General features: G+C 39.7%; 1 protein-coding gene across 2 annotated transcripts in view; it reads right to left on the reverse strand.

The window, feature by feature from the left end:
• cacna2d3a (calcium channel, voltage-dependent, alpha 2/delta subunit 3a) overlaps nucleotides 1-23,461 on the reverse strand; it is a 308,948-nt gene that overhangs the window by 177,491 nt on the left and 107,996 nt on the right. For both annotated transcript variants that reach the window (XM_061904454.1, XM_061904455.1), the window contains exon 4: nucleotides 6,600-6,659. In XM_061904454.1, coding sequence (XP_061760438.1) covers nucleotides 6,600-6,659 — 60 coding nt within the window. The remainder of the gene's footprint in view (nucleotides 1-6,599; nucleotides 6,660-23,461) is intronic.

Raw genomic sequence — 23,461 nt, forward strand, 5'->3', positions numbered from 1 at the left:
GGCTGTGTGTACCCGTAATCGTGTCCTTTCAGTCATAACCCAAAGCTCCTGACCATAGGTGACGATAGGGACGTAGATCGAGGGGTAAATTGAGAGCTTCTCCTTACAGCTCAGCTCTTTCTTCACCACAACGGATCGATACAGGGTCCGTATCACTGCAGATGCCTCACCTATCCGCCTGTCGATTTCAAATTCTACTCTTCCCTTACTGTTGAACAAGACTCAGATGTACCTAAACTCCTCCACTTGGGGAAAGATCTCCTCCCCATCCCCTCGATATAACATTTTTTGCCCTCAAGTGACACAGATCAGATATTTTTTTGTTTCAAATCTGATCTTTTCGCATAAGATTCAGGCCGAAACAGGAGGTCATACGGATTGGATTGGAATACGATCTTTTTAGACGGAAATGCGTCCTGAATGCAACAGGATTGTGACTTTTGCATCATCTTTGGGCAAGCTTCGTCATTTCGTCAAGGATGCACTAGTGGAGAGGTCATCACAAATGTTCTATTCCATGGTGCACATGTCAAAAAAAAAAAATGAAAACAAAAAAACAAACAAAAAAAATATGCATAGGACCTGATCACATTATTCATTTGTATGGTGTGATTTATCTCATTTTTTTATATTCTTCAGATCGGTGTCTTGTTGCATGGACTTCAACCATTGGCACAGTGCTGCATTCTTTCTGACGATCTTCACTTCATGTCTGAAATTCTTTATTTCATTACAAAAATAATTTCTCAAGCTATCATTCTCTGAGTATAGGTATTCTATATTTTACTGTGTACCTTTAACATCTAATTTCACAGAGGATTTTAAGTCTTCAATCGTCTCCTGTCACACGCTATTGCGACGCCCACTACCATCCAACTTTCTGTCATCCTTTTGTTTGGTCGGTAAGACCATTAAGGTCTTCAGTCGTGGGAGCAGTTTTTTTTCTGCATGTGTTTCGTGTGTTTCTTTGTTACAGTCCCGTTATTTTCTCTCGCAGACCAAGCCACTCCCTAAATCGGGCTGAATCACCAATGGGTGCCGGAGGTGTGCTTAATTGATAGGTCTATTTAATTACACAGGCAGAAAACCACTGGCTGATTACTGCTTGTGGACGCTGCACTTCTGAATCTCGCCATTCCTCTGGATTCTTCTTGATGATTTAATATCCTCTAAGACTGTTTTCCTTTCTGCCATGTCTAGTTTTCCACCCAGCCAGGGTAGCCACTTTGTTTTGATTATAGTCTGTTACGAGTAGCAGTATTTTTTTGCGTTCCTGTTTTTTTCTTTTCATGCACTTTTTTTTTGGTAGCCTGCCTAAGTGTTGCTCTTATTCTCTGTCCTGAGAAATTTTTTCGGAACATTCCTCCCTGTGTTTGCAGATTGGGATCCACTAGCCTCTTGAAAACTTTCACCAAGCGTATACAGGAGGAGATTTGATTTGAGAAGACATTGAACGAGATGATTAGACACATAAGAGACATCCATGCTCGCTGAAAAGCAGGCTCAAACGCCAAAAGCAGCCACGCCCATTCCTCTTCAACGTAATATTGTCCTCCGGGATTCCAACGGTGGGTTTGCTTGCAATTCCGTTGTACATGTACGGTGACAATAATATTCTATTCCTCCTGTCGCCAGATTTGGGGTACATTTTGGAAATTGTAAACATCTTATTCACCAATGCTTTTCTCAGCAACCCATCACCTACCTTACAGACTCTGCCCAAGTTAAATATATGCTAAGCTTCCTTTCTGGCCAGGCTGCCAGCTGGGCCATGGCGGTGTGCAAAAAGTGGTCCAAGATGCTAGAGGACTTATCCCTGTTTCTTGCGGAGGTGAGAAATGTTTTTGACCACTGGATGAGAGAACAGGGGACGAATCTTTGTAACCCGGGTGACAAAACCCCATTAAATATCCTTTTATTTAAATATCCTTTCAAAACCCCATTGAATATCCTTTCTATTTAAATATCCTTTCAACACCCCATTAAATATCCTTTAAAAATGTTTTCATCGTTTAAGCTGTCCTTGCGTGTGTCATTACGTCACGCAGTCATGTGACCTAACGCGGCAAGCATAAAACCCGCTAGTGGGCTGCTCCCAGGAAGAGCGAAAGAGACACGCTGGGCGAGGTTACTGCAGGTATGTGACTCCGTTTTGACGCTTTAATTATTAACTAAGCCTTCTAACTGAAATGTAATAATGTCGAACTGTAGGAGCCGACTACTGGAGCCGTAGGTCGTCGTGCGCGAGTGAGTGTGATTTATCTGCGGAATTGGTGAGTTGCATTTGTGTAGCTTTACGTAGCCTAGCCGCTGCATTCGTTTTGATTGGAGCTGTTAGCATCTACTTATATGCCTGTTTCTCTGAATATAGTTAACTCAACGAACACGTTATCACTGTCAACAATTGTCTGATTGTTCTTGGGTTGGTTTACTTGCTTGATGGTTATTAGTGCTATGCATCCAAGGCACTTTATGATTCAGTCCAGTCAACCACTGTGTCTGCTATGCAACTTATTTGTGGATGCAATGTTTACATTTTGATACTAGAATAAATATTTTGATATAACAATTATTATTTTATTTACTTTAATTGGATTTATGAATTATTTATTGTACAATATTGAGGAGTATATACTTGCTATTTGAATACAGTAGTGCCCATCCATCCATTTTCTACCGCTTATTCCCTTTCGGGGTCGCGGGGGGCGCCGGCGCCTATCTCAGCTACTATCGGGCGGAAGACGGGGTATACCCTGGACAAGTCGCCACCTCATCGCAGGGCCAACACAGATAGACAGACAACATTCACACTCACATTCACACACTAGGGCCAATTTAGTGTTGCCAATCAACCTATCCCCAGGTGCATGTCTTTGGAAGTGTGAGGAAGCCGGAGTACCCGGAGGGAACCCACGCATTCACGGGGAGAACATGCAAACTCCACACAGAAAGATCCCGAGCCTGGATTTGAACCCAGGACTGCAGGAACTTCGTATTGTGAGGCAGACGCACTAACCCCTCTGCCACCGTGAAGCCCATACAGTAGTGTTATTTAGTATTTAAATGTATTTTGTGTGCGCACTGGAAAGTTGACTGGTCCTGCCCTTGTTATACAGGCCAGGTTGGATGGCAAGCTAAAGCCTGAACTAGAGTCTGAAGCTTTATGCCTGGAACGGAACCGACTGAACTGAATCCACCCAACCGAGCCCCGGGCGGGTAGGAGGCTCCTCAGCACCCGCCCTGTTTTTCCCTTTGTTTACCATAACGCAACGTTTTCATTTCAGTCCTCTTGAACATTCACTTTCCCCCCGTTCCTTCACTAAAAGCCCTAAGGACACTGCCACCACAACGTGGACTTTGCGGGGCCGTTTAATGAACTCTGAACTCGTGTTGCTGTCAGAAAAATTGTGTGTAAATTATCAAATAAGACTTTGTATTACATTGTGTTCCTGACGAGAAGACAAAATACTGGAACTTTCCAAGAAGAATGCTGGACTTCCAGGCCGACAGATGGCAGAATCTGCCCAACTTCCAGAGGAACTCTTTTAAGTATTTTTACGAACCTTCTTTGATCTATTTTATGGGACTCTGTGTGATCTATTTTATGGGACTTTCTTTGATCTGTTCGGGAACCGAAGGAAATGCTGGTCACGACCCACTTCCTTGAGGAAGCAGCTGTGGGAAGGAGGGGGGTGAACATCAAATAAAGAACTACAAGAACGATCTTGGGGTCAGAGCATGGTGCAGAAACTGTACAGGGTGTACAGTGGCCATGCCTCTCCTTGGATCCGAGTATAATTTTAATTCTGTCTCTGTTTGATTCTTTGCCTTTTTGTCTTGTTTAATAGATGTCATCAGTGTTTGAACCTGACAGTTGCGCTTATACAATCTTTGGTAGAAACAAGGACTGAATCAAGTACTGTATCACATTGTAAATATTGAACGTTCCCTGACTTTGTTGAAAATGTGAATGGCCATTTGAATTTACATATCTGTTTGTTGTTGTTTATTTTTCCTATTATTCTTTAATATAATGTGGTACCATTTAAACTTAAATCCTGTGTTCAGTCTTCATTACCCTCCATTCCTAGAGCTGAATTTAGTGTCTTCTGAACTAGCCCAGACATATCATTCACAGTTTTACTTAGTACTTGTACAGTGCTTTATTGGAGTAACATACAGGCTACATCTTCATCTCCTCTCCATTCGTCAAGTGGCAGCCTTGGTGGCAAACCACTCCATTACTTTTCGCCTGCTGGCAGTGGAGAGTGACTGGAACGTGACTGCACAGCGCTGCAGTTTTTTAAGCAGTCTCAGCTCCCATCAGCAGGATAAGATAGCTACTCGGGATGAGACAAATACTTTTGAGGATCTGATCGCCCTGACCACCAGTTTGGATAGACACCTGCGGGAACGGGAGAATAAACGAAGGGTTGTGCTACCTTCACTTATTCTCTCTCGTCTCTTCCTCCTCCACAAGACAAGCTCCCGACGTCCCTAATGCTGCTGTCCGCTGTTAAGGGGATGGCAGCGGACCAGTCCTGTGACATCGAACCCATGCAGCTGGGAGCCAATTGTCTTTTCAAAGCGCAGGTGTCTCGGAGGCTGCGTCTCAGGTTCTATCGCTACTGTGACTGTCCCATTCGGCCGAGGTGGCATCAATCATCTATGGGCAACATCCACCTAAAGATGTCCGTCTGGGACTCCTGTGGTCAGCCGTCTCCAACTGGAAGTTACGCTTTATTAGTCCAGGGAGGCGTTAACCAATAATGCCTTGATTGACTCAGGGGCGGACGATAACTCCATTCACTGTGAACTTGTTAGACGTTTTAAGATTCTTACTGTTTGTTTGGCTTCTCTTAAAATTGTTTGCTCCTTTGATGGGGGGCACTTAGCTAATACTACCCGTCCGGACACACGCTGGCTCCCTCCTTCTGGCTGGGATTCCTCAAGAATTAATTAGCTTGTTTGTTCTCACCTTGTTTTATTCTCATAGTCCCATTATCGACTGGTCTTTGCTAAAAATCAAAAACCTCTTGTCATTCTCATTGCTCAGTGGCCTTGTGGTTAGACTGTCCGCCCTAAGATCGGGAAGGGCGTGAGTTCAAACCCAGGCAGAGTCATACAAAAGACTATAAAAATGGGACCCATTACCTCAGCGTCAATGGTTGGAATTGGGGGTTAAATCACCAAAATGATTCCCGGGTGCGGCCCCCGCTGCTGCTCACTGCCCCCCTCACCTCCCAGGGGGTGAACAGGTGGATGGGTCAAATGCAGAGGACAAATTTCACCACACCTGGTGTGTGATAGTCAATCGTTGGTACTTCAACTTTAACTTAACGTGCCTGTGCTGCTGAAACACACCAACACTCATGGATCTCTAACATGTTTAATTAGCAACGTAGTGATGCATTACATGTTCAGTGAAGTGTACATTATTCTTAAAATAGGCACACACTTTAATTAGCCAAGGAAGCCTCTTGAATGTTTAAGTGCCTAAAGTGCGTGTGCCGCTCCAAAACTCTCGTGGAATTTTAAAGCATTTAATCGTCGATATAGTGATACATGCAATTAAGTGTACGTTGTCTTTAACATCAGTTCACACTAACAAGGAGAATGTGACATCATGGTTTGTAAGTCGCAGTTGCACCCAGCTCCTTCTACACAAATGGAACTTACACATAAACTTCATGATCTGTTGTTAAATAAGGAGTAAAAACATAAGCAAATGTTGCACCTTTTTTATGACATAAAGGAATAAGTCTTGCTGGTCAAAGATGTTCCATTAGATGGCGGTCCGACAGCAATTGTATCCAAAACAGATTACTGTCAGTTAGAGCTGACGGAAAGTCAATTTTCATGTGTCCTTTTGATCAACTTACAGTAAGTTGTCAGGCTTGCCCCTGACAGTTTGTTTGTGTTTTAGTGTTTCCTCTGTGTGTGTGGAGTATTTCCTTTCTTTAGTTCCTGTCAGCACTCTTATTTTGGTTTAGTTTCCTGTTTGTCTCCCTGAGTGCTGTGTCCCCTCAGCTGCAGCTGATTGGCACCTGGCCACACATGGTGTCAATCAGCCGGCTGCTATTTGAACCTGTTTTGTCCTCCAGTCAAATGCTGGTTTATTGTCACCACTACCTGTCAATGTCATTATTACTTATCGTTGTAGCTGTGTCTACTTCTGTTCACTCTGCTCATGCCATAGTTCCTTCGTGTCACAATAAGTGTTTCTGTTCATAGCCAGGTGTGTTCTCCGCCTTGTGCGCGCCTTTGTTAGTACCCTTTTGTTTGTTCTTGTTTTAGTGTTTAAAGTAAATCATGTTTTCTTACTCAATACCTGCCACCTTCTCTGCATCTTGGGGTTCGTCACAACCTCAATGTGACATAAGTCCTCTTATAGTGTCTTTAAAGCCAGTAAAGCAGTGTTGTTGGACACTGTGTACGTGCTTTTGTGGAGTGTTTTGTACAAATAAAAAAATAAATGTTATAAGGTTCTCAATCATTTTTCAATTTGGGGAGGTGAGGCTTGAAAAATGTATATCCCCATGGGGGGGACGAAAAAAATTAATTGAGAAGCACTGAGGTAATGAAAGATGTACACTGACCTGCAGGTCTGGATCCTCATCGTGCTGGAGGTGGGCTTCCTCTGCTGCCTCAACCAGTCTCTATAAAGGTAGAAGGAAAAAAAAAACAGTTCTAAAAACTACACTATAAATTCAAACACTAAACAAAAAGGCAAATCATGTAGTAGTCTGGAAAACTAATAAAACTACAAGGAGAAAATATAAAAAAATCCCAACTGTTACAAAAGACTACGAGTATAATCAAACTGGTGAAGATGAAACCTAAATGCCCATTATGTACTAATAATGTGTTGATCAATACTGTCCATGCCATTAATCGTCAAGAGTTCATGCAATGAAGGATCCATGATATTCAGAAAATGGATCACATTTTTTTTTTTTACATTTTAAGTGTTCCCAGAAAGTTATTTTACAAATGTAGACCCAATAGTACCGGATCAATACTAAAAAATGCATTGACACACAAGAAAGCTTAAAGACATGAGCCATCTTGTGAAATGGAGGTTACTTTCTTAAAGTGGAACATTATCACAATTTCAAAAGGGTGAAAAACAATAAAAATCAGTTCCCAGTGGCTTGTTGTATTTTTTGAAGTTTTTTTAAAAATGTTACCGGTCTCCGAATATCCCTAAATAAAGCTTTAAAGTGCTTGATTTTCGCTATATGCGATGCGACTATCCATTTCCCTGTGACGTCATACAGTGCTGCCAATGTAAACAAACAATGGCGAATAGCACAGCAAGATATAGCGACATTAGCTCGGATTCAGACTCGGATTTCAGCGGCTTAAGGGATTCAACAGATTACGCATGTGTTGAAACGAATGGTTGGAGTATGAAAGCATTGAAGAAGAAACTGAAGCTATTGAGCGAATAGCTATTGACGCAATTCATAGCCATAGCATGGCCGAATAGCTGCGTTAGCATCGCCGGTAAAATGTGCGGACCAAACGATCAGGACTTTCGCATCTTGTGACACTGGAGAAACTTAAATCCGTCGATTGGTAAGTGTTTTTTTTTACATTAAATGTGGGTGGAAGGAAACGTAATATAGTTGCAAATGCATCTGCAGGTTATCCATACATCTCTGTGCCATGTCTGCTTTAGCACCGCCGGTAAATAGCATGTTAGCGTCGATTAGCGTAGGATGTTAGCATCGATTAGCTGGGAGTCAGGCCGCGACCAAATATGTCTGATTAGCACATAAGTCAACATCAACAAAACTCACCTTTGTGATTTCGTTGACTTTATCATTGCAAATGCATCTGCAGGTTATCCATACATCTCTGTGCCATGTCTGTCTTAGCATTGCCGGTAAAATGTGGAGACACTCTGGCACATTCAATGGGGGTCTGGCGGCAGACACTTTCGCATCTTCGGGCCAGTGGTGCAACTTGAATCCCTCCCTGTTAGTGTTGTTACACCCTCCGACAACACACCGACGAGGCATGATGTCTCCAAGGTTCCAAAAATAGTGGAAAAAACTGAAAATAACAGAGCTGAGACCCAATGTTTACAATGTGTAGAAAATGAAAATGGCGGCTGTGTTACCTCGGAGACGTCACATTCTGACGTCATCGCCTCCAGAGCGATAAACAGAAAGGCGTTTAATTCGCCAAAATTCACCCATTTAGAGTTCGGAAATCGGTTAAAAAAATATATGGTCTTTTTTCTGCACTATCAAGGTATATATTGACGCTTACATAGGTCTGGTGATAATGTTCCCCTTTAAATGGTTTGGCAAGTGATGTAATGGACGCCTGAGGGCCAGTGAACACCATCACAACAAACTTCATCCTCACTTGTTGCCATAGGCGCTGATCCCGTGTGTACTTCAGGCCCGAGCACCCACGTAGGATTGATGGCAACTTTCAATCTTTAAATTAATTTGTTTTAAATTCAATCCTAATGTTTTTTCTGTGGTGAGTTTGATCCATTTTACAAAATAAAAAAGTCCCAAATCATGTAGCCTATACTTAACACAACCTGACCATTGATGAACTAATAACACAAATATCTTGACTTAAAACACACTGCACACTAGCAAATGAAGGACTTACTTACTCAACGGCCATACATGTCACACTAAGGGTGGCAGTATGAGCAATGCCAACACTGTCATAAACATGTGCCATATAGTGAGACCACACTAAACAACAACGACAAACACATTTTGGAAGAAAATTTGCACTGCAACACAACATAAACACTACAGAACAAATACCCGGAATTCCCTGCAGCACCAACTCTTCCGGGATGCTACAATATAAACAATGTAATGTAATGTAATGATACCACGTACAATAGCTTGTCTCGTCCGTACTACTATAATTATATCCATATTTTTTTACATCACAACATCTTCTTTTGTTTTTTTTTTATTTATATTATGTTTATAAACTCAGGAAATATGTCCCTGGACACATGAGGACTTTGAATAGGACCAATGCATGATCTTGTAACTATTTGGTATCGGATTGATACATATATGTTTAGTTTCATCCAAAACTAATGTAAAGTCTCAAATCACAGAAGAATAAATGATTATTACATTTTAAAAGAAGTGTAGCTAGAACATGTTAAAACAGAAAGTATGCAGATATTAACAGTTAAAGGCCTACTGAAATGAGATTTTCTTATTTAAACGGGGATAGCAGGTCCATTCTATGTGTCATACTTGATCATTTCGCGATATTGCCATATTTTTGCTGAAAGGATTTAGTAGAGAACATCCACGATAAAGTTTGCAACTTTCAGTGCTAAGAGAAAAGCCCTGCCTCTACCGGAAGTCGCAGACGATGACGTCACATGTTGATGGCTCCTCACATATTCACATTGTTTTTAATGGGAGCCTCCCACAAAAAGTGCTATTTGGACCGAGAAAACGACAATTTCCCCATTAATTTGAGCGAGGGTGTAAGATTCGTGTTTGAGGATATTGATAGCGATGAACAAGAAAAAAATAAGTTAAAAAAAAAACGCGATTGCATTGGGACGGATTCCGATGTTTTTAGACACATTTACTAGGTTAATTCTGGGAAATCCCTTATCTTTCTATTGTGTTGCTAGAGTTTTAGTGAGTTTATTATTACCTGATAGTCGGAAAGGTGTCTCCACGGGTGTCTTGACGCGCAGTGTCTCAGGGGAGTCGACGGCAGCTATGGACGGCGCAAGCTCAGCTTTTTTCCGGTAAGAACTGACTTTTTAACCACAATTTTCTCACCGAAACCTGCTGGTTGACATGTGGTCGGGATCCATGTTCTCTTGACAGCGCTCTGATCCATTGGAAAGTTTCACCTCCAGGAATTTTAAACAAGGAATCACCGTGTGTTTGTGTGGCTAAAGGCTAAAGCTTCCCAACTCCATCTTTCTACTGTGACTTCTCCAATATTAATTGAACAAATTGCAAAAGATTCAGCAACACAGATGTCCAAAAAACTGTATAATTATGCGGTTAAAGCAGACGACTTTTAGCTGTGTGTGTGTGCAACGCTCATACTTCCTAAAAACCCGTGACGTCTTGCGTACACGTCATCATTACACGACGTTTCGAAGACGAAACTCCAGGGAAATTAAAAATTGTAATTTAGTAAACTAAAAAGGCCGTATTGGCATGTGTTGCAATGTTAATATTTCATCATTGATATATAAACTATCAGACTGCGTGGTGGGTAGTAGTGGGTTTCAGTAGGCCTTTAATGAACAAGTAGATTAATAATAAATTTTCTATCACTTGTCCTTAATAACGTTGAAAAAATATGATAAATGATACAATATGTTACTGGATACGTCAGCAGGCTAATAAGGAGTTTTTGTTTTTTTACTTACAACAAAAAGACAAGTTTTTTTGTATGTTCACTATTTTATTTAAGGACTAAATTACAATAAAAAACATATGTTTCGTGTCCCCTTAAGATTTTTTTGTTAAAATAAAGCCAATAATGACATTTTTTTTGGTCCCCTTTATTTAGAAAAGTACCAAAAATGTTTTTGAACCGGTACCAAAATATTGGTATCGGGGCAACGCTAACACACCCAAGCACCCACTGGCAGAAATGCTGTTTAACACGTGTACATGACAACACTTACAGTACCATCACTTTTTTGCTGCTAATGTTGCTTTCCATCCATCCATTTTTCTGCCGCGTGTCACGGGGAGTGCTGGAAGCCTATCTCAGCTGCAATCGGGCGGAGTCGCTACCTCATTGCAGCTAATGTTGCCTTATGACCCTTATTTATTGCCAATGCACAACAAAGGAATCGGATAATATCTCTGTCTCGCTCATGTGCGCACTCACACACGCACGCACACACACACACACACACACACACACACACACACACACACACACACACACACACACACACACACACGCACACACACAGTTCCCAGGCTGTCCAGTTCACAGCTGGCTTTGACTGTGAGTGTTCAGTAATGTACTTTGATTCCACATTTCCATTCTAATGACTTCATTGGTAAAACTACTGCAATTGCCCACATTGAGTCAGCTGAGCCATGTGTGGGGTTTTCAGTTAAAGCTGGTTTCGGAAGCAAACGTTTTAATCTATTTTCTGGCCTTTTTTTTTTTTTTTTGGAACAGCATCACACCTGGTCATTGCCTATCGCTATATATTATTTTGCCACTCAGCTATCGATGAATGTCTACATTTATTTTGCCTCCCTGCCTGGAGTGAAAGACAAAACAACTTATTCAGTGGCCTCCCTTCTTCAAATCTCAAGGCACACAACATGTGTGCATCTGCGTAAAGAGAGGCTACTCTAATCCTCAGGCAAGTTCAGCATCTGCAGGGGAGCCAGAAAAAAAAATGCTTTTGGAACAAACAAAGATAATCACACTGGAGCGTGATGAGGATGAAAAAAAAGAATTAAAAAAAAGTCACTTTCTCAAAAGGTCTGAACACTTAGCTTCACAGTCCCAACGAAATGTCAGGCGCCACCTGTGAAGTCGATGTTGATAGAATTATACTTATCAGCTTTGGTGAGTGGGTGATGGAGTGAGGACGAGTGTGCCTATGTTTTCCCCGCTTGCCATGTTTATTGTGTGAATGCCAAAAGGCATATGATGTTCTACACCAGGGGTCACCAACGCGGTGCCCGCGGGCACCAGGTAGCCCGTAAGGACCAGATGAGTCGCCCGCTGGCCTGTTCTAAAAATAGCTCAAATAGCAGCACTTACCAGTGAGCTGCCTTTATTTTTTAAATTCTATTTATTTACTCGCAAGATGGTCGCGCTTTGCTCAACATTTTTAATTCTAAGAGAGACAAAACTCCAATAGAATTTGAAAATCCAAGAAAATATTTTAAAGACTTGGTCTTCACTTGTTTAAATAAATTCATTTATATTTTTACTTTGCTTCTTATAACTTTCAGAAAGACAATTTAAGAGAAACAATACAACCTTAAAAATTATTTTAGGATTTTTAAACACATATCTTTTTACCTTTTAAATTCCTTCCTCTTTTTTCCAGACAATTTAAATCAATGTTCAAGTATTTTTTATTGTAAGGAATCATAAATACATTTTAATTTAATTCTTCATTTTAGCTTCTGTTTTTTCGATGAAGAATATTTGTGAAATATTTCTTCGAACTTATCATGATAAAAATTCAAAAAAATTATCCTGGGAAATCTAGTAAATCTGTAGAATCAAATTTAAATCTTATTTCAAAGATTTTTAAAATTTTTGTTCTGGACAATCTAGAGGAAATAATGATTTGTCTTTGTTAGAAATATAGCTTGGTCCAATTTGTTGTATATTATAAAAAATTGCAGATTGGATTGCAACCTATTTAAAACATGTCATCAAAATTCTGAAATTAATCTTAATCAGGAAAAATTACTAATGACGTTCCATAAATTATTTTTAAATTTTTTCAGAAATTTTCGAATTACCTAGTTTTTCCTCAATTTTTTCGGTTGAATTTTGAATTTTAAAGAGTTGGAATTGAAGATAAACTATGTTCCAAAATTAAATAATTTTTTTCCCGTGTTTTCCCCTCTTTTAAAAGGTTAAATTAAGTGTTTTTTCATCATTCATTCCGTACGAAAAACCTTCCGTAAAAGGAGAAAAAATGTACAACGGAATGACAGACAGAAATACCCTTTTTTTTATATATATATAGATTTATTTATTAAAGTTAAATTGAGCAAATTGTCTATTTCTGGTCATTTAAGTGTGTATAGAACTGGTAGCCCATCGCATTAATCAGTACCTAAGAAGTATCTCTTGGTTTCAAAAAGGTTGGTGACCCCTGTTCAACACCAAAAATGCATCTATTTATTTTGGTTTTGGTTTTGGCAGCCGCCTCCTCTCTCAGTTTCAATCAATCAATTATTGTCCTCTTTTTGATTAGGCCACACCTCTCATTTATTTTTCAAGAGTGACCTGGCCAAGAGGGCAGCAAAACAAAGTTGGATAAATACATATAACAACAAAAAACAGCAGCAGTTACACACTACAGTTAATAGTTTAAATTATCGACAACATTAACATAAAAACATGTGTTAGGTCAAAAGAATATCAACTGTGTCAGTAAGAACAATTTAAAAAAAAACATGTATATTGACCAATAGAAATGGCTCGGAACTGATCGATCCATCCATTTTCTTCCGCTTATCCGGGTCACAGAGGCCGCAGCCTAAGCAGAGAAGCCCGGACTCCCGGGGGATCCCGAGGCAATCCCAGGCCGGCCGGGAGACATAGTCTTCCCAACTTCCCCGTGGCCTCCTGCCGATCGGACGTGCCCTACACACCTCCCTCGGGAGGCATTCGGGTGGCATCCTGACCAGATGCCCGAACCACCTCATCTGGCTCCTCTCGGTGTGGAGGAGCAATGGCTTTACTTTGAGCTCCTCCCAGATTTCAGAGCTTCTAAGGGAGAACCCCGCCACCAGGCGGAGAAAACTCATTTTGGCCGCTTGTACCCGTGATCTTGTCCTTTTGGTCATAACTCAAAGCTCATGGCCATAGGTGAGGATGGGAACGTAAATTGAGAGCTTTGCCTTCCGGCTCAGCTACTTCTTCACCACAAAAGATCGATACAGCGTCCGCATTACTGAAGACGCCGCACCGATCCGCCTGTCGATGTCACGATCCAATCTTTCCTCACTCGTGAACAAGACTCCTAGGTACTCCATCTCCTCCACATGGGGATCGGATCGGAACAGTTAAGGTATTAAAACGTTCTACTAACATTTGTTTGTATTCCCAAAACTCCCAAATTCCTAAAAATGTTTTCCTTTTTTTGACGCCCCTCTTCTCCCCTTGTTTTGATCCGATCGGAAATGTTGAAGTATCAAAAAATTTGGTCTTTGCAGTCTATTCAATTAGATATAGGTTGAAAAATGTTTGCAAATAATTTTATTTATGATTTAAATAATGTGCCAACTTCACTGGTTTTGTATTTTGTGTATATATATATATATATATATATATATATATATATATCTGGTTTGGATTATCCAGAGAATAGTGCTCGATACCGTGGTAGAGCGCAATATGTAGGTGTGGGAAAAATCACAAGACTACTTCATCTCTACAGAACAGTTTCATGAGGGGTTCCCTCAATCATCAGGAGATTTTGATGATTGAGGGAACCCCTCATGAAACAGTTCTGTAAAGATGAAGTAGTCTTGTGATTTTTCCCACACCTACATATTGCGCTCTACCACGATACATTTCATGGAAGCTGCATTTATACCCAATCATGCCACCCACTTGTTCCCAATTAGCCTGTTCATCCGTAGGATTTTCAAAAATAAGGGTTTGATGAGCATTTCTCAACTTTCTCAGTCTTTTTGCCACTTGTGCCAGCTTTTTTTAAATATGTTGTAAGCATCACATTCCAAATGAACTATCCATCCATTCATTTTCTGCCGCTTGTCCCTAATATTTGCAAAAATTAACGTTTGCCAGTTTGAACGTTAAATATTTTGTCTTTGCAGTTTATTCAATTAGATATAGGTTGAAAAATGTTTGCAAATCATTTTATTTATGATTTAAATGTGCCAACTTCACTGATTTTGTATTTTGTGTATATATATATATATATATATATATATATATATATATATATATATATATATATACATATGTAGGTGTGGGAAAAATCACAAGACTACTTCATCTCTACAGAACTGTTTCATGAGGGGTTCCCTCAATCATCAGGAGATTTTGATGATTGAGGGAACCCCTCATGAAACAGTTCTGTAGAGATGAAGTAGTCTTGTGATTTTTCCCACACCTACATATATATATATATATATATATATATATATATATATATATATATATATATATATATATATATATATATATATATAACCCTGTTCCTGTTGGCTGTTTCCTGTCTCCCGGTTCCTGGCTTTGTGATTTACCTTCATTTTTTGGACATTAACCCAATGTTTTCCTTCACCAAGCCTGCCATCTCTGCATACTGGGGTTTGTCACCACCACTTCCTGACACTACATAAAGTTTATAAAGTAAATTTTCAACACTGTCTGGAAAAAAAAATAGCGGTGACAGTGTACATTTTCCAAAAAAACGCCTCCACAATTGACCAGTTAGACATATGCAGAAAATAAGTCCTTAATGTGACTGTGGAGCAAAATGTACACACAATTTTCACCAGAGCATAGCCAACACATATTAAGTTAAAGTTAAAGTACCAATGATTGTCACACACAAACTAGGTGTGGCGAAATTTGTCCTCTGCATTTGACCCATCCCCTTGTTCACCCCCTGGGCGGTGAGGGGAGCAGTGGGCAGCAGTGGTGCCGCGCCCGGGAATCATTGGTGGTGATTTAAACCCCCCATTCCAACCCTTCATGGTGAGTGCCAAACAGGGAGGTAATGGGTCCCATTTTTATAGTCTTTGGTACGACTCGGCCGGGGTTTCAACTACCAACCTACCGATCTCAGGGCGGACACTCTAACCACTAGGCCACTGAGTAGGTTATCTGTTATCTATTATCTATGAAGTATTTTATGTCTTCTTTAAAATGATTAGCCTTTTAAACTAGTCGCTCTCCCACAGCCAAATTTCAACCACAGATTGAGTGACTTTTTGGTAGATTTGAATGTGACAATAATTGTATACGGTAATTTACATTTGACTAATTTCATTTTTTGTTTTTATTATTGACAGTCATATTGCATATTGATATACACACCGTATGCAAACATACTGAATGGGGCCAAATATGCAATGATATTAAAATACACAGGGAATAAGGAATTGAAAAAAAATTAGATTAAATTGTAACTGTGCATTATCAAATACAGCAGGCGAATAGTGAAATCAAAGTGAACATGCAGGAAGACAAAGCTGTGTGGGTGAAACAACCTGCAGAGTACTTTGACAGTTTTAGCTGTAAAAACAGATTAGCAAGCGTAAGTACACTTCACTCCTCACAAGGATGAGCACTCCAGCTGATGTGTTTGTCTGTTAGTGCCCACTGAGTTAGAGTGGGTGGATGTATACTGTATGTCTGTATGACTTGATGTAATGTTACTATATATTCATGTGTTTTTATAGTTAGGCAGTCCCGTCACATCAATGAGGTTTTTAAAAGCAAGCAAGAAAATTACTTTTCCTATCAAGTAATAATTAAACTCACACAACCCCCCCACTTCCCCACACACGCACACACACACACGCATGCACTTACACGCACACACCCACACACACACACACACACACACACACACACACACACACACACACACACACACACACACAAACATACATGCAAATCAGCCTACACATTTCTGAACCGTCATTGGCTGAGGGGGTTAAGGCAGAAAATAGTGCTAAAAGGATGCTTTAAGTGGATTAGATTTGGTGGAGCGGATGAGTGTGGCATCTCTACCTGATTAAAGTTCCGTCATGTGTTTCTGTTCATTGGATTCTAAAATCCCGATTAGTCTTGTTGTGACTGTTTTGGGGCAACTGAGCTTAGTTCACTCAAAAACATCGTCAAACACTTTTGCATATTAATTATGTTATATAAAAGAGTATACCATGCCTGCATTACATGGCAACACATGTTACAGCTGTTTCAATATTGATCCCATTCTTAGCGGTAGAGTGGCCGTGCCAGCAACTTGAGGGTTGCAGGTTTGATTCCCACTTCCGCCATCCGAGTCACTGCCGTTGTGTCCTTGGGCAAGACACTTTACCCACCTGCTCCCAGTGCCACCCACACTGGTTTAAATGTAACTTAGATATTGGGTTTCACTATGTAAAGCGCTTTGAGTCACTAGAGAAAAGTGCTATATAAATATACTTCACTTCACTTCACTTACCTTTATTTTTCAAATCTACTGTTATACAATTATCACCTTCAAAGCCAGAGTACAAATAAGTATTTGTCAAATTACATATTTATTCCAGCTGCATTTGGGTGGAAGGCGGGTTGGGTTAAAACACTTGAGCCAATTAGGTGTTGCCAATCAACCTATCCCCAGGTGAATGTCTTTAGAGTGGGAGGAAGTCCCCGGAGGGAACCCATGTAGTAACAGGTAGAACATGCAAACTCCACACAGAGAGACCACGAGCCGGGGAATTGAACCCACAGCCTCCTTATTGTGTGGCACACACACCAACCCCTGTATCACCGTGCTGCTCTAAGCTCTGCATATGTATAGGAATTTTGTCTTTAAACTTGCATGCATTATTTTCAGATAAAATGAATACCATTAATTTATTGGGTTTTAAATAGTACTTGGAAATAGAATTTGGATAAATCATGAATAATCACAGTAATTTGCTTGCTTCTATGATTTAAATCAGTGGTTCTCAATTGAGGGTATGTGTACCCCTGGGGGTACTTGAAGGTATGCCAAGGGGTATGTGAGATTTTTTTTAAATAATCTAAAAGTAGCAACGATTCAAAAATCCTTTATAAATATGTTTATTGAATAATACTTCAACAAAATATGAATGTAAGTTCATGAACTGTGAAAATAAATGCAAAAATGCAATATTCAGTTTTGACAGATAGATTTTTTTGTGGACATGTTCCATAAATATTGATGTTAAAGATTTCTTTTTTTGTAAAGAAATGTTTAGAATTAAGTTCATGAATCCAGATGGATCTCTATTACAATCCCCAAAAAGGGAAATTTAAGTTGATGATTACTTCCATGTGTAGAAATCTTTATTTATAATTGAATCACGTGTTTATTTTTCAACAAGTTTTTAGTAATTTTTATATATTTTTTCCAAATAGTTCAAGAAAGACCACTACAAGTGTGCAATATTTTGCACTGTTATACAATTTAATAAATCAGAAACTGATGACATAGAGCTGTATTTTGCTTCTTTATCTTTTTTTTTCAACCAAAAATGCTTTGCTCTGATTAGGGGGTACTTGAATTAAAAAAATGTTCACAGGGGGGTACATCACTGAAAAAAGGTTTAGAACCACTGATTTAAATGAACCTAAAAAGGAGCCAAATATTTTGACACAAGTGCAATTTTATTGTCAGAATGCCAAACTATGGGCGGCATAGCTCGGATGGTAGAGTGGCCATGCCAGCAACTTGAGGGTTCCAGGTTCGATCCCTGCTTCTGCCATCCTCGTCACTGCCGTTGTGTCCTTTGGCAAGACACTTTACCCACCTGCGTCCAGTGCCACCCACACTGGTTTAAATGTAACTTAGATATTACTATGGAAAGCGCTTTGAGACATTAGAAAAAAGTGCTATATAAATATAATTCACTTCACATGAATATGTTTTAAATATTGAATAAACGTCATTTACTTGGTCGAAACTTTAGCTAGAGTGGTATCTAAAATAATGTCTGGGTTTATTTTTAAATTTGTCAGCGAGCACACTAGTTTATCTTCTCTCTCATCTTTGCACCAACGTATGCATTGACCTGATCACTGAGCGTACAACATCCTACGCCGCCTTTAGGTAAAGGAACATGTGTGGCAAATAGATGGCATTATTTATTTGTGTTTAATTGTGTTTTTTTAAGAATGGACTCAACATTTTTGCCAACCCTAGTTTTGACTTATCATAGATTAAAAATGTTGCATTCTACCTTTATCTGCATTGCCTTTGCAATAAAATGTATTGGATTTTTTCTTGGCCAATGCTATACCCTTCCACAAAATTCCATGGAGTCGATATTTTGTTTCGTTTTTTTTCTTTTGTTGTTGTTTTTGTGGTAATGTCTTATTTCTGCTACCTAACAAAACACAATGAAAATGTCACCCTTTTTAGCATAGATTGTATCCCGTTTGCCATATACCAGTGTTTCTTAACCTGAGTTCGATCGAACCCTAGGGGTTCGGTGAGTCGCCCTCAAGGGTTCGGCAGAGCCTCCGCCACGAAGGTCAAGACACACCTGACTCATCGTGTAAATAAAAACTTTTCCCTATCGGCGTATTATGGATATGGCAACAGTAGAAGTCCCACTGATTTACAAGTGTGTAATTTGTTGTGAGTTCATGCACTGTGTTGGTTGTATTCTTTGAACAAGGTGAGTTCAGTTCATTTTGGGCATCAGTAAAAAAAAAACATGTAACTTTGTCTTGAAATTTATTTTTCGCTAAAGAAGGGTTCGGTGAATTTAAAACTTGTGGGGTTCGGTGCCGCCAACAAGTTTAAGAACTGCCATTTACATTCTTGGAACTAAAGCCATGACATCCCCTTTAATTAACGCATTTTCTCTCCCCATTTCATCGTTTTCATCACACCCTACTCCCACGGCCAAGTCAATTACTTTGACATTTTGTTCTCATTTAAGCGTCCTTCATTTTATGACAACCCGTGATTAGAAGAAAGGATTTTGTTTGTTTACAGTTTTGATATTCAAATGAGACCTCCGTTTCAGCCGTCAACTTGATTGGCTCATTGTTCTTGAAGACGTGAATGGTTTTCCTCTGAAAAAATAAAGTCAGCTACAGTTCAACTGGCTCAGTGTCTTTTCTCCAGATATTCCAGCAAGAGTTTGATCCTTAGGCTTAATGTCCATGGGCTATGCTGCACTTGTTCAGGTCAGCTTGTCAATAGCGCTGGGGACAGCAATTAATATTGGCAAAGCATCGAGAGGAGAGTTGCAACATCAACAAAATGGAAACGTGCTCAGTGACACTTTGCGGTCTGCTCTTGGCACATTCGAATGGGCTTGGCGCCAAGGGGACAAAAGGTGACTGGATAGACAGAAACAAAAGAAACATTAAAGGGGAACATTATCACCAGACCTATGTAAGCGTCGAAATATACCTTGATGTTGCAGAAAAAAGACCTTAGTTTTTTTAACCGATTTCTGAACTCTAAAAGGGTGAATTTGGCGATTTAAACACCTTTCAATTGTTCGCTGTCGGAGCAATGACCTTTCACCCGTGACGTCACAACATGAAGCAATCCGCCATTTTCTCAAACACATTACACACACCAAGTCAAATCAGCTCTGTTATTTTCCGTTTTTTCGACTGTTTTTCGTACCTTGGAGACATTATGCCTTGTCGGTGTGTTGTCGGAGGGTGTAACAACACGAATATAGAAGGATTCAAGTTGCAACAGTGGTCAAAAGATGCGAAAGTCCCTCATTTGTTCTGCACACTTTACCGACGACAGCTATGCTACGACAGAGATGGCAAGAATGTGTGGATATCCTGCGACACTCAAAGCAGATGCATTTCCAACGGTAAAGTCAACAAAATCACAAAGGTGAGTTTTGTTGATGTTATTGACTTATGTGGAGTGCTAATCAGACATATTTGGTCACGGCATGACTGCAAGCTAATTGATGCTAACATGCTATTTAGGCTAGCTGTTTGTACATATTGCATCATTATGCCTCATATTTTCATCCAGCCTTTCCCTCCACCCACATTTAATGCCAAACAAAGAAATACCAATCGTTGGCTAGTAGGCGATCGCCGAATTCGTCTGCACTTCCTCTCCTGCCGATGTCTGTCGTGATATGGCTCAAAAGCTTCTGTTTCTTCTTTAATTTCGTTTTCGGTACCTGCCTCCGCACTCCAACTATCCGTTTCAATTCATGCGTAAACTGTTGAATCGCTTACGGCGCTGAAATCCGAGACTGAATCCGAGCTAATATCGCTATACCTTTCAGTGCTATCCGCATAGCTTTTTTTTGTTGGCTTCATGCAGTGACGTCACAGGACAATGCGATGGTGTAAATCAGGCACATTGAAGCCGTTTTTCAGGGTATTGCGTGATGGGTAAAATTTGGAGAAAAACTTCGAAAAATAAAATAAGCCACTGGGAACTGATTTTTATTGGTTTCAAGCCTTCAGAACTTGTGATAATGTTCCCCTTTAAAGAGGGTGAAAAAAAGGTGGTGAATGGGCTTGAGTCTGTTTTATGCTCTTTCACCGAAGCGCTATCTCATGCTCACGCTAGGCAAGCTCACTCCTTCACAGCAAACCCTCTTGCATTTCTTAATGAGCACCTCAAAATAAATCTAACCTCACATCGCTGTATTTGGGACATTATTTCCCATGGCTAAGCAATTTATTCAGAGGGCATAAAGCCCACAATTCTTTCTTCGGATTTTGGATCAATGTTTTTTTTTTTTTTTTTTACTGTACAACACATTGATTATTTGTAGCTGGAATAACTTCCCCCTTCTCTCTTTAATTGCCATTAAGGAAGCTAACAGCTTAAATAATCGAAGAGTGTCATGGTCGTGAACCCCCAACATTTCGGCAAAGAATCACACCTTATACGCTGACGCTTGTCAATGACTTTTCTCATTAGTTTCCTTCGTTACTAATGAATAATGACATAAGGAAATATGTATTAACTGGATATGAGACAAATTACTCTGTTGCAACAGTGCCTTGGACTGCAAATACTGATGTAAAATTGGAGCAGAGGGCATACGCAAAATCGTATAAAAACAGGAAATTATGGACTAAAAGCAAACCAATCACAGACTTTATGGTTCGTGACGCGAGGTTAGATTTTTTTTAGAGGTGCACTAATGGGTGTAAAGGATCGTGTTGGCGTACTGTTCACTTGCACATTAGAGCAGGAACATACCATAAATCAGCAATGCAATGTCGAAAAGGATGGATGGCACAGTGACTACTGTGCATAATTGAGGCGTTTATGTGAAAAAAGGATGACTTCCAATCATCAATACATCAATTTGTCAGTGGTGCAACTCTTTTACTTTTCTGTACTTTATTTCTGACCATCTAATTAGTCTATATTAGGAATGTAACAGTTAACGTTATTAATGATAACTGTGGTGAAACGCAAGTAGGTTAGTATTACCATTTTAAAATATCGCAAACAGTTCTCCCCGTGACTGCATGGGTTCTCTCGGCTTCTTTGCCAACACTAAATTGGACAAGGTTTGTGAATGTGAGTGTGAAAGTTGTCTGTCTATCTGTGTTGGCCCTGTGAGGAGTTGGCAACTTGTCCAGGGTGAACCCCGCCTTCTGCCAGAGTGCAGCTGGGATAGGCTCCAGCCTACCCCAAAAGGGACAAAAAGTAAAAAACGGAAGGATGGTAAACCGTGGTGATACTCACCTTTTCATAAACTCATGTACCAGTAGTACTTTGTTATTTACTGGAGAAGCAAGCTTGCTACTTAGCTCAAGTGATAACTCTGGACCTTGAACATAAATATAAGAGACATTATCGTATTTCCTATAAAGAACTTACATACTCCAATAAACTTGTATGAACACACTGCTGTCTGATATAAAATATTAAATCGTACTCATTGAACCTACACAATGTACTCTTTTAGCAGATTTTCAATTTCTACAACCATTGAACTCACACGACATAAACCGAAAGTGAAGTCCATTAACATTACCCCCTTTATCCCCCTGTCATATGAAAACCCACTCTAAAATCATTACAAATTGAAACGGAAGAAGATGAACTTATTTAAACAATGAAATAAAATAATACAGCTCTTAAGAAGCCAGAACAATATTTAATTTTTCTTCTGCGACAAAAGCGTAATGTGTGTATTTGTATTAGTGTCATGTCTTTGTGATCATGTTTTTTTTGGTTATGTTCTGTTGGTTTTTTGGACTCTTAGTAGCTGTTTACGCTCCCTTGTTTTTTCACCATGACAACCATTAGTATCACCTGTCATGTGTTCATGACTCACGCACCTAATTTGTTTGGATTCACACACCTGTCAATAATCATGTCACTATTATTTAAGCCATAAATGCCAGCTAGTCAGCCTGGCGACATCACTCTTGATACAGTCCAGATACCCCTAACATTGTTCTATGCTTGTTTTTTTCACGTCACAGTAAGTGTTTTTGTTTTTATGTCCATAGTTCTACCTCCGTGCTAGTTTTTGTTTTCTTAGCCAAGTTTGTTCTCCGCCTTGTGTGCGCCTTTTGTTTGTTCCTTTTTTAAGTAAGATTTAATCATGCCTTTACCTTCACGCCTTGTCCAGTCCAGTTGCTTTGCACCATGGGAAAACAAACCGCGCCAAAGTCCATGTCTTGACAATTTGTTTTTCTTTTTTTTATCACAACATGATAAAACCATTTCAGTGTGTGCATAAGTACTTTTTGAGCATGTTCAACAATGCCTTGATAATTTTGTCACAATAACCGTAATATGAAAATGTTCATATCGTCACATTGACTGACAAAAATTGACAAACCTGAAAATGACAGCTAAAGTAGGGGAGACGAGGAAAAGTTTTGGTGTGACATCTGCTTCTTTCAGCTCTAAAGATTTCATGCACTATACTAACATACATGCATACTCTATGTACACTAATGCCCCTTATTACTAAACAAAACACCCCTCAGTATGATGCTATGCAGCTTTTCCCAGTTGTAAATGAAAAAACAGCCCATAAACCTACATTGTTCCAATCACTGATAATGT

This window comes from Nerophis ophidion, linkage group LG06 (genome assembly GCF_033978795.1).
Source record: "Nerophis ophidion isolate RoL-2023_Sa linkage group LG06, RoL_Noph_v1.0, whole genome shotgun sequence".
NCBI classification, from domain to species: Eukaryota; Metazoa; Chordata; class Actinopteri; order Syngnathiformes; family Syngnathidae; genus Nerophis; species Nerophis ophidion.